Source organism: Trichosurus vulpecula, chromosome 5 (assembly GCF_011100635.1).
Source record: "Trichosurus vulpecula isolate mTriVul1 chromosome 5, mTriVul1.pri, whole genome shotgun sequence".
In the NCBI taxonomy this organism is placed as follows: domain Eukaryota; kingdom Metazoa; phylum Chordata; class Mammalia; order Diprotodontia; family Phalangeridae; genus Trichosurus; species Trichosurus vulpecula.
The window spans coordinates 96,380,507-96,391,958 of NC_050577.1; the positions used below are offsets into that span (position 1 = coordinate 96,380,507).

Sequence of the window (11,452 nt, forward strand, 5' to 3'; positions counted from 1 at the left end):
CTGTAGATCTACAATCATATGGAATGCTACATATGCTCTCAGACTGGTTACAGTTAAGCAAGAACAACTAATAGCACGACCACATCTGATAGTTTATGCAACACTGTCTAATGTGTGTGTGTGTCTGCCTGCCTGCCTACACGTGTGTCTTGCACCAGCATGGAACGCTGGACATCAGCTGGGCTCAGAATTGAAGGAGGAATAGAGGGCACGCTGGATTGCCTTTTGGAAATTACAAAGTCTTGATTATCCAAAGTTTCTACCGAAAACAAAAATCCCGTTGTTTTTTTTTTTTTAAACACCAGTGATTTTCTGTGATGCTATATGGCTGCAAGTCATGGAAGTCTATAGTTTCCAAAGAATTGAAGTTGAGGATCACCTCAAAAGCCAATGGAGAGTTACATGGTGTGTGGAAGCACACCATGATACATTACAAAGGAATTAAACAAGAGAAGAGGTATAAAGGATATCTTCCAAGAAACATAATTGAAGAAGTTTGGCCAGTAAAATAGATTGAGGGAAAACTAATGACTAGCCTACATAGTGAACCCCTGATGACAGATTTATGGGAGACCAAGGATATGAGCCACAGGGTAGGCAGGCACAGATGAGTTCCTGCATTACTGGAGGGTAATACATCTACATTAAATATTCTGTTGCGATGCTTAGCACAGTGCCTGGCACATAGTAGGTGCTTAATAAATATTAATTGATTGTTCAAAGTACTAGAAAAATTAGTAAAAGTGACATTAGAGATTTCTGCAGTAGGATTAAAGTTTATAGATCCACTAATCATAGATACATTTGAATACTGAAGAATATAACATTTTATTTAATGCTTGCATCTTGTTGAGGTAGAACAAATCTTACAGTTGAAACTAAAAATCAGAGAAGACTTGGCCAAGGTCAGACAGACAATTATTGGTCAAAGCAATAAATAAGAGAACTACAGGCTCTTATTACTACCTATCTAGTCTTCTGATTTCTAGCACAATGTTTTCAACTACATATCATTGGAAAGCCATAAATAAAACTGAAAAATCATGAGGAGAGACTTTTTTAAAAATTGCAATTGACAAAATAAACATAGAGAAACCAATGGCATACCACTAATAATTAATGTTCTTATCCTTGTATATATTCAAGTGTGTTATGTATTTTTTACATAGTTATGAGTGAATGTATGGGCAGCATTGTGGCATAGTGGATAGAGCTGACCTCAAGAGTCAGGAACCTAGGCTCAGGTCACCCCCTTTGACACATGCTGGCTGTGTAAACCCAGGCAAGTCACTTAGCCTCTCAGTGTCCAATGTAACTCTCCAATCGACATTTATTAAGCACCTACTGTGTGCCAGGCACTGTGGTAAGTGCAGGGCCATAAATTGCAAAGAAAACGCCCATTTGCATTTGTAGAGGAAATTTCTCATATGGAATTCCCTACATCAAAGAAATCAGGTTTGATCCCTTCCCACAATCAGTGTAAATAAAGTCTTCCATATCCTTCCATATTCTTTTTCTCTCATTTTGTATAACTTTATAAAATCTTTTCCATATTTCTCTTTTTTCAATGGTTACGTATACCATTGCCTTTAACATATGACAACCTGTTTAACCATTGCTCAGGCATTGAACATTTACGCTGTCTTCTGTTTTTCATTAGCTGGGATTTTAAAATTTTAAACTTTATTTGTGACTTAATTTTTATACCACAGTAAGTATCCCACACATTCTTCTCCTGCCCACCACCAAGAGCAAACCCTCATTTTGTAACAAAGAAAACCCATTCAGCAAAACCACCTGACCATATCTGATGGCATAGGCCTATCGTCCTTTACAACTTTTTAAAGATCGTAGTTAACCACTTTTTCTCTAGTCAGACCAAGACTGGTCATTGAAATGGCTGCTTGTAGTGTTTTTGTTATATTAATATAGTCACTGTAGATTTTATTATTTTTTAAATTATGGGCCTTTTGTTTTTATATGACTTTCATTTCCAAATATTCTCTCCCATCTCCCACAAAAAGTCATCTCTTATAACAAAAGAGGAGAAAAAGCAGTTCAAAATTAATCAAACAAATCCTGCATTCTATGCAGTGGTCCACATCCATAGTCTCTTATCTCTGCAAAGAAGGAAAGAAAGTGTATTTTCATATTTCTTGTTTGGGGCCAAGCTTGGTTAGTACAATTTTGTAGTATTCCATTTTGATTTTCTTGTTCTTTCACTCTAGTATTTCTTTCCATTTCTTATTCTTTCCAGTGTTGCCCTTGCGTATATTCTTTTCCTGGTTCTGCTTAATTCACTTTCCATGCTTTTCTGTATTCTTCAAATTAATTGCCATTATTAGAATACATTTGTAGTCCCCTCTTTAAAAAACAAACAACTGCAAAGTCTCTGTAAGAACAGCAATAGCATTAGTAAAACTAAATGTCAGTATGATGCTTATGATTCCAGGTCCCAGTGAAGTTTGATGATGTGGCCATATATTTCTCAGAGCAAGAATGGAATATCCTGGATGATTGGCAGAAAGACCTTTACAAGCATGTGATGAGGGCCAATTACTCAACCCTGGTTTCCTTGGGTAAGTTGTATTTACTAAAAAAATTTTTAGACAATTTTATAGGATTGGAGGGCAGCTAGGTGGCACAGTGGATGGAGTGTAGGACCTGGAATCAGGAAGACTTATTTTCATGAGCTGAAATCCAGACTTAGACACATACTAGCTTCCTGACCTTGACTTGCCCTGAGCAAGTCACTTAACCCTCTTTGTCTCAGTTCCTCATCTGTAAAATGAGCTGTAGAAGGAAATGGCCAATTCCAAATAGGGTCACAAAGAATCAAACATGACTGAAAAACTCCTGAACAACAACAATGGAATTGGATGGTGGCTATCCAGGGGAAGGCTCACTGGTTAGCCCTTAGTGCTTTATCTTCTAAGAGCCTATGATTGTTGAAAACTAAGACTTAGACTGATAAAAATAAGTAAGAAACTGCTGGCAAATAAAATGCCAAAACTGTATAATGAAGAAACCAGTTTGATGGTATATATTGCACGTACTGTAGGAATTCTGACAAATGAGAGATTAATGTTTATTGGAATATTTAGAGGAAAGCTTTGTGCAGGGGTAGGATTTTATAGTCAGTGAGAATGAGGAAGGGCTTGTTGAGATTGGAGAGTATTCAAAAAAACCCAGAGATTGACTTGACTGTATGATGAGTTTGTATTGAGGAATAATAATCAATACATGCTTTCAGACCAAACACCCAGGGAAAATAAACTGCTTTTATGTGACCTTTGTTGACAGACTATACCACTCCCAAACCAGATTTGATATTCCGGATCGAACTAGGAGAAGTATTATTTGTTGGGAATTGGGGAGATTTGGAACAAGCGGAAATAGGAGTCAGCCTGAATGCTTATAAGCATTTCAACTTGAAAGTCGCTGAGAAGAAACTGTTTAGGGGTAAGTGAGAATAAATCAGTATCACTTTTTCTAGGCCACAGTTTTGAGACATTTGAGAATCGTGGAGCTAAATGTTCAAGGTTTCCATAGCCCTTGAACTAAAGTTTTCCATTATTCTGAGAACTGTTATTTCTAATAGATTAAATAAGGTGACTATTCCTCCATTTTTCTTATCATGTTTAGGGAACCTAGAATTCTTAACTCCAAAAATTAAAAACGTTATGCATTAGAAGCAAATAGAGTAATAAATGCTGTTTCATGTTGGCTTTTCTTCCCAGCGGACCATTAGCCTGGATGCCTTTCCAGAAGTGTCAAACATGCAGCCCACAGTACATTGAATGCAGTCTAAACCAGACTAATATGTAATTGGGAAATACTTAACAAAATAAAAAACCCCACAATAAAACATACATAACATTTCATTTAAAACTGTCAATATGTTGCCTGCAGAGACCTATATATATCAATTAGTGATCCCCATTTCTATTTGAGTTTGATGCCAGTACTCTAGACTACTAATATTTTGCTCCCATAATAATATAACTGGGTTCTATGGGTACCTGGTCAGCTCTACTAGGATGAGAATAAATTATGTATCTAAAACCAAAATAGGACCAAAGCTAGAGTTAAGGCTAACAATCAAAAGAAGCAAGTTTGAGCCCTGTTGTACTCCTTTTCCTAGGGAAAACGAAGTAGCTGATAATTTCACCCGGATTAAGCAATAAACAGGATGCTTTATCCTGGTTAAAGGGAAAAGAATAGCCTTAAAGACTTGGGCCTAAGAAATGATGAAATTAATATATCACTCTAAAGAATTATATAAATATAAACTATTATTATTACTGCTGGTGTTATTATGTCCAATTAATAATCATAACAACAACTGTAAGAATAGGTATACTTTGTAACTGTGTCGTTACAAAACAGTTTTACATACATTATGGCATTTGATTCAATTCAGCAAATACAAGGGCCTTTATAGTTTGTGCATTTACTTATTTTTTACTTATTTATGCATTTGCTTAGTCTTGATTTTCGGGTGAAGAAAAGTTCAGAGAAGTTAAATGACTTGTCCAAAGTCATGCAGATTTAAGTGACTGGTTCACTTTGCGAGCACATAGCCAATATTCTTTTTTACTACCTATACTACCTCAGCTTTGATTTAAAATGTGGCCCTCCCCCCATTTCAACAGTTGCCACTGTTCCTTCTTGTCTCATGATTTTTAGCTGGAGAACATACTCCATTTCCATGCCTCAACACAGGTCTCCTTGGCAAAGAGAGTAAAAATCCTCAGTTAACACCTTTGGTCTTTTGATAAGCTTCCACTTATCCTTCTTGAAAGCCTGGTGGTCTCTTTGTTCTGTCTTTTAGGAAATCTTTCTTAAGCAGTGGTAAAAACAGGGGAGGAATATAGTCCCCAAAGCTCCCTATCTTTCCATAGGGCCTGGTCAAAGGTTGGGGTCCATATACCTCTGCTTCTAAGAACTCATCTCTCATATTTAGTACCTTTAGTAGACTGACTGGAAACAATAATAAAATGCATTTTTAAAGTGGAAAAAAAAAGTCTGTGTAACTTGCAGTTTTTGCCATAGGCTAGAGAAAATGTAACAGCAATTTATGTTGTCAAAATACCATTCTGTTATAACCCATACTCTTATATTCCCTGGATTAATCTGTTCACCTAATCGTGTTTGACGTATGTTACTAGACACATAAAAACCTCGAGTCCTTATTTTTGTCAATATTATCTCTGAGTATGCTTTTCACATTTAAATTGGGTCCCAGCAGTCTGTTGGTTAGTGATCAGGGATTTGGGGGCAAAGTTATAGCTTCCGTGAGAGAGAAACCTAAGAAAAGCTAAAAGCTGGATTACTGGGATGGCTCAGAATAGACTTTCTCAAGCCCAGTTATAAAATGGGGAAATCTCTACTTCACTCTAAGAACAAGTAGTGATGGGATCTTTTCTTTTTAATTCTAGGGAATCATGGAGCTGCAAGGACAAAAATGGAGGAAGGTGATTTAGATGGTCTTCAAAGTCAGGGTTCAGAGGAAAGAAAAGAGATTTCCTCCAAATCTTGTCAAAAAACCACTGTGGAATGTCTGTGCATCCAAGGCATGCAGACTCCAATTCCGAAATTAGAGGACTCTACCCAGAGTGGCAGATATGAGAGTCACAAAACCTTCAGCTCACCTAATCACCAGGAATCTCCCTTAGGGCAAAAGATTTGCTCTTACCCTGTCTTTGGGAAAAACTTCCAGGCAAAAGGGCATCTAGTGAAGCATCATGGCAACCACACAAAGAACAATCCATGCACATGCTCAAAATGCAAGGAAAAAGTTAGAAAGCAGGCTACCTTACATTTGCATTATGGGAAGAAGTGCTTCCAGTCTAGCGAATGTGAGAAGAACTTTAGTTATAGTGTGAACCGGCATTATCGTCAGTTCATACCTGTAGGGAAAAAACTATTCCAGTGTTCTGAATGTGATAGAAGCTTTCGATGGGAGGCTGGTTTGAAATCCCACCAGAGCTTGCACAGTGGAAATGGACAGTTTTCCTGCAATACATGTGGCAAGGTTTTCATTCGGAAAGCTAGGTTTATCACCCATATTAAATTACACACAAGTGAGAATCCTTTCCATTGCCCAGTGTGTGGCAAGAGGTTCTTTAAGAGGAAGTACCTCCTCAGACACCAGCAGCTACATTCGGGAAAGAGGCCCTTCCAGTGCCCTGAGTGTGGTAAGACCTTCTGTCGAAAATCCTACATGAAGGCCCACCAGCGCTTACACAGCACAGAGAGGCCATTTGCCTGCACACAGTGTGAAAAGGATTTCACTCACCAGTATAAACTCACTGAACATATGAGGGTACATAGTGGAGAAAAGCCTTTCCAGTGCCCTGAGTGTGATAAGAGTTTCAGTCGAAAGTCCCACATGAAGGCCCATCGACGTTTACACAGTAGGGACTGGCCCTTCTCCTGTAGAGAGTGTGGCAAAGGCTTCACCCAGCGGTATAGACTTACCAGACATATGAGGGTGCACAGTGGAGAGAAGCCTTTCCAGTGCACTGAATGTGGCAAGAGTTTCCGACAGAAGGCAAGCCTTCTTCATCACCAGCTTATGCATATGGGAGACATAGCCTTTCTCTTCAAGTGCCCAGAGTGCAATAAGAGCTTCCACCAGAAGAAAAGTCTGCTCAACCATCAACTCATGCACACAGGTGAGAGACCCTTTCAGTGCCCCAAGTGTGATAAGAGATTCCGCCTCAAGGGCAACATGAAGGCCCACCAGCGCCTACACAGTGGGATCAGACCATTCTCCTGTGGAGTGTGTGGCAAGGGCTTCACTCATAAATCTAAGCTGACTAGCCACACCAAGGTACATACTGAGGAGAAGCCCTTTCAGTGTCCTCAGTGTAATAAGAGCTTCTGCCACAAGAGGAGCCTAATTAATCACCAGTTGGTACACACAGGGGAGAGACCCTACCATTGCCCTGAATGTAACAAAAGCTTCTCTTCTAAGGCCTATGTGAAGGCCCACCAGCGAATCCATAAGGGAGAGAAGCCATTTTCCTGTAGCGAGTGTGGCAAGAACTTCACCAATCAGTTTAGGCTCACAGAGCACATCCGGGTGCACACTGGGGAAAAACCATTCCAGTGCCCAGAGTGTGACAAGAGCTTCCGTCAGAAGAGAAGCCTTATCAACCATCAGCTTGTTCATACAGGTGAGAGACCCTTCCAGTGCCCTGAGTGTAATAAAAGCTTCCGTTGGAAGGCTGGAATGAAGGCCCACCAGCGTCTCCACAGGGGTGAGAGGCCATTTCAGTGCCCTGACTGTGACAAGAGTTTCTCTTTGAAGGCCTATCTGAAGGCCCACCAGCGAATACATAAGAGGGAAAAGCCATTTTCCTGTAGTGAGTGTGGCAAGAACTTTGCTGATCAGTTTAGGCTCACAGAGCACATCCGAGTGCACACTGGGGAAAAACCCTTCCAGTGCCCTGAATGTGACAAGAGCTTCCGTCAGAAGAGAAGTCTGACAAACCACCAGCTCGTACACACAAGTGAAAAACCTTTTCAGTGTCCTGAGTGTAACAAGAGCTTCCGGTGGAAGGCTGGAATGAAGGCCCATCAACGTCTGCACAAGGGGGAAAGGGTGTTTTCCTGCAGTGAATGTGATAAGTGTTTTTCTAAGCAGTCTAAACTTGATGAACATATTCGGGTTCACAGTGGAGATGAGCCCTCCTAGTGTTCTGAATGTGACAAGCTTTCATCAAAAAAAAAAAAAAAAAAGAGCCTTGATAACCACCAGGCCCACCAGTGCCTAGCTAATAGTGAGACACTTTTCTCCTGCAAGCAGGAGAGGCACAGGCTTCTCCTGGCAGTTTAAGCGCATCCCGTACATGGGTTTACCCACTAGGATCATGTCCTGGAGTTTCCCAAGTGAACTAGACACTGAACTTGGCAGCACTTTGGACCAATTACAGGGTCACTGGAGCTGAGACAGAATTGACAACATCAAGGATGTCCTTGAGCTTCCAGAGCGTAAAACGTCCTCTCTCCCTCCTCAAATTTCCTAAAGCACTTTGTCTAAATCTCTCCACTGCCTCTATTACACTCTCCTTTGTGTATCATACTTATCTATGTGCATGGGATCCCAACCCTCCCCTCTAATTGCAACCCCTCCCCGCAAATGTAAGCAACTTGAGGGCAAGGACTTATTTTTTATCTTTGTATCCCCAGCATCTAACACAGTACCTTGCACACAGTAGGCACTTAATAAGTGTTTTAATTGAATGTGGCAGAACCATTGGCTATCTGATGAACTGCTGCAGCTGACAGACAAGCCTGAGAGGTGGAAGTCCAAAACTGAGGGCTTTTGTCATGCAAAGATGATGGGCCACCTAGTAAACTTTGAAACTTCATATTGCAATCATGCTTCTTGTTCATTACTGGAAAAAATCATTTGGTCCCATAATCCAATTCCTGATTCTTTCATAGTACCACTGAGAAGCTTCTCCAGCAAATATTGAGAGCACCTTGAAACTGGAACCCCATTGGGAAATAAAAAACTAGCTAGGATAGAATCCTTCCCCTGAAGTGTGGAGAATAGAAATATTAGCTGGCTGTTCTTTCTGTTACCCCTGCATTGTACCTGACTTCTCCTCAGGCCTATAACTCCTGTTGAAAGTAGCGGTGGACAAGCCACTTGGTGCTTAGGTTCAAATTAAGAGGTACAGAAAGTAATGACACTCTAAAGCTAAAGACTTAAGAAGGTGTGTTCAAAGGATGCCTAGGATCAGGCACTGTTTGGTGGTCTCTTGCTCTAATGGATACATAGCAGGACCTGAATTGATACACAGTTTAAAAAGCCATGCATCATCCTGGACCTAATTTATGATTTTTGGGGACAACACACCCCATAATTTTTAAAAAATGCATACTAGGCAGTCAGAACCACCCTCCCGTACTCTAAGTTGACTCAATGCCCCTGGAACAAGGGATTGTACAAATCTGGCTGGATATAAAACTACTGGCAGTGCTTTTGAGATACATGGCACAGTCTTGTGCCCGGTCCTTAAAGGGAGTCAGACTCAGAGAAGCTTGTGACAGGTGACACCCATAGCTTCTCTTGGAGAGGATCATATGAGCCAAGAGAAGCTAATTCCTGTAAGTTGTAACTTACGCAGAAAAGCAACAACTTAGAACATGAGCATGTATCTTCCACAGCCCCAATCCTTGACTGCATTAGACAACATCTAGGAGAGAGAATTAGCCTTTTGGGAGAGGCATAAATAGGTAAGGTTATCTGTTGGCTGTTATTGTGATTACCTGTGTCACTGTGGACATCAGACTATAAAGTCCAAGGCCCTTCGCTTAAAGCCTACACTGTATATGTCTAGAAGCTAGAGCTAGTAGGGGTGGACCTTGAACCATTTCATTATTTGCCATTTTTTGACCCTATCTTTAATGCTAATATCTGCTGGTGGAGGCCCAGGCTTGTATACATAGCTTTAGCCACTAGGGTTCTTTCCAGGTATGCTACATAGTTCCTTTTGGGGGCTCTTAAAAACTGATGCCCTTTTTTGTTAATGCCACCACCATTTACTAACATCTCTCTCCCCCCATAGAGCCCTGCCTCGTAACAAAAATGGTTAAGCAAAAACAACTGTTTGGCAGTGTATTCAGCATTCTGATCCCATAGTTCCCCACCTTTACTGAGAACAAAGTGTTTTGTCATCTGTTCTTAGGACCAAAATTGGTCACTGTAATCTTGAGTTGTGCCTTTTTGTGTTATTTTCATTTGCATTATTGTAGTCATTGTGTATATTGTGCTAGTGTTGCTTACTTTGTTCTGTCAGTTTGTATAAGTCTGTGTTTGTTGTCTTTTACGGTGCAACAGTATTCCATTACATTCCTCTACAACAATTTGTCCAGCTGTCCCCAATCAATGAGCACCCACTGTTTCCACTTTTTTTGCTACTACAAAAAGCACAACAGTCTCTTAAGTAAACTATAAACCTACCATAAGTATAAAACCATATGCTAACATAAAAATTCCTAACAATATCATGCGCAGAAGACTTGCCAGAGGCACAAGTAAAATCATTGTCTCTGCATTCTAAGGGGAAAATCCCATCAGGAACAAGAATTCAAAGTAGTTTGTTTTAGGACAGATGTTGCTGTATGGTCTTGGTTATAAGTTAAGATTCTGCCCTAGGCTGTCAAAACTATCTGCACTACACTATCTGCAGAGGGGTAATGTCACCCAAGAAGAAGAGATTAATTCAAATGTCTGTCTTATCCATTCACTGTCTTTTTAACACTCTAGGTGTTAAGGAAATCTAATCCCCAAATAGGGCCAGTGGGGTAGGGGACACACAAGATTCTGGGACTGAAGTCATGCCATTGGATTCACTGGCTTTCTCGCTACTGCCTAAGTACACTTTACTGGTCCCTGTTTCCAATATGAAGGTTAACTGAGCTTGTTCACTCATCTACCCAGGGTGTCCAAAGGAGGGCTCAGACATCCTCTTATCCACAACAGCCATCAAACAGCCCTATGCCAAGCCCTCCGGATTCTAGTGAGGGACGTAGCCTGTGACATAGGTCATTTCATGTTACATAGACAAACTGTAGAAGGTAGACCTAAGTGATTTCCCACTGTAGATGTCATGCCCTCTAGTTGAAGGCATTTTGGCAACTCAGTGCAGTTCATTAGACCTTGCTGTCAGTTGTCAGGGTTGCATGTGCAAAACTACAGACCTGAATCTCTTCTAGTCTTTTGGGGAAGAGTTGTTAGTAAACAGGCCAGTCTTAGACCCTTTTCATTCATACTCAAAACTGGGAAGGAATCTCTTTATAAAGCATTAAGTGTGAGGAAGGAACCTCTTTATAGAGTTTGTGGTACCCAGGAGTAATTTGCCCTGCATGCAGTAATCATGAGGATATGAATTGGTCAAGCAGTCTAAACGTTTTGCCACCTGGCTGCATTCCACATCATAGTGTGAGTTTGCCTATCAGGCTCGCAAAAGTCAACATTTTTAATTTTGGGTGTAATCCCTTCCCCAAGCTGCATTCTGAATTTTAGCTTTAAACTTGTTCTTGATGGCCCAAAATATAGAAAGCCTAATGGATAGGGTCAGGGCAGAAAATTTGGAAATTGCTAGTCAAATTTGTCATTTCAGAAGCTCTCCAAGTGGGCACTGTATTCAAGGTTGCATTTGGGAGGTTTTCTCCACTACCAGTCAGTTAAGATTTAACCTTACCTTTTGTGGAATAATTCTAGTCTCCTTCCTATTTGGAGAGCAGTGACTTGCTCCAGATAATAATCTGCTGGGTTGTTATTACAACCCTTAACTTGTATGTACTACCTGTCAAGGGCAATGAATATTTGAGAGCATTCCCTGGTCTTACTGATCTATCTAAGAGACATAGTTCTGTTCCATTACTCTCTAAAGTAGGCAGGATTCTCAAAGGAGATGTTAAAAACTTT

At 40.4% G+C, this 11,452-nt stretch overlaps 1 protein-coding gene across 1 annotated transcript in view; it reads left to right on the forward strand.

Moving 5' to 3' along the window:
• Positions 1–9,885, forward strand: part of LOC118850954 (zinc finger protein 850-like) — a 48,821-nt gene extending 38,936 nt beyond the window's left edge. The window contains exons 6-8 of the mRNA XM_036760565.1: positions 2,453–2,579; positions 3,304–3,462; positions 5,442–9,885. Coding sequence (XP_036616460.1) covers positions 2,453–2,579; positions 3,304–3,462; positions 5,442–7,705 — 2,550 coding nt within the window. The 3' untranslated portion in view covers positions 7,706–9,885. The remainder of the gene's footprint in view (positions 1–2,452; positions 2,580–3,303; positions 3,463–5,441) is intronic.
• Positions 9,886–11,452: the final 1,567 nt, after the last annotated feature.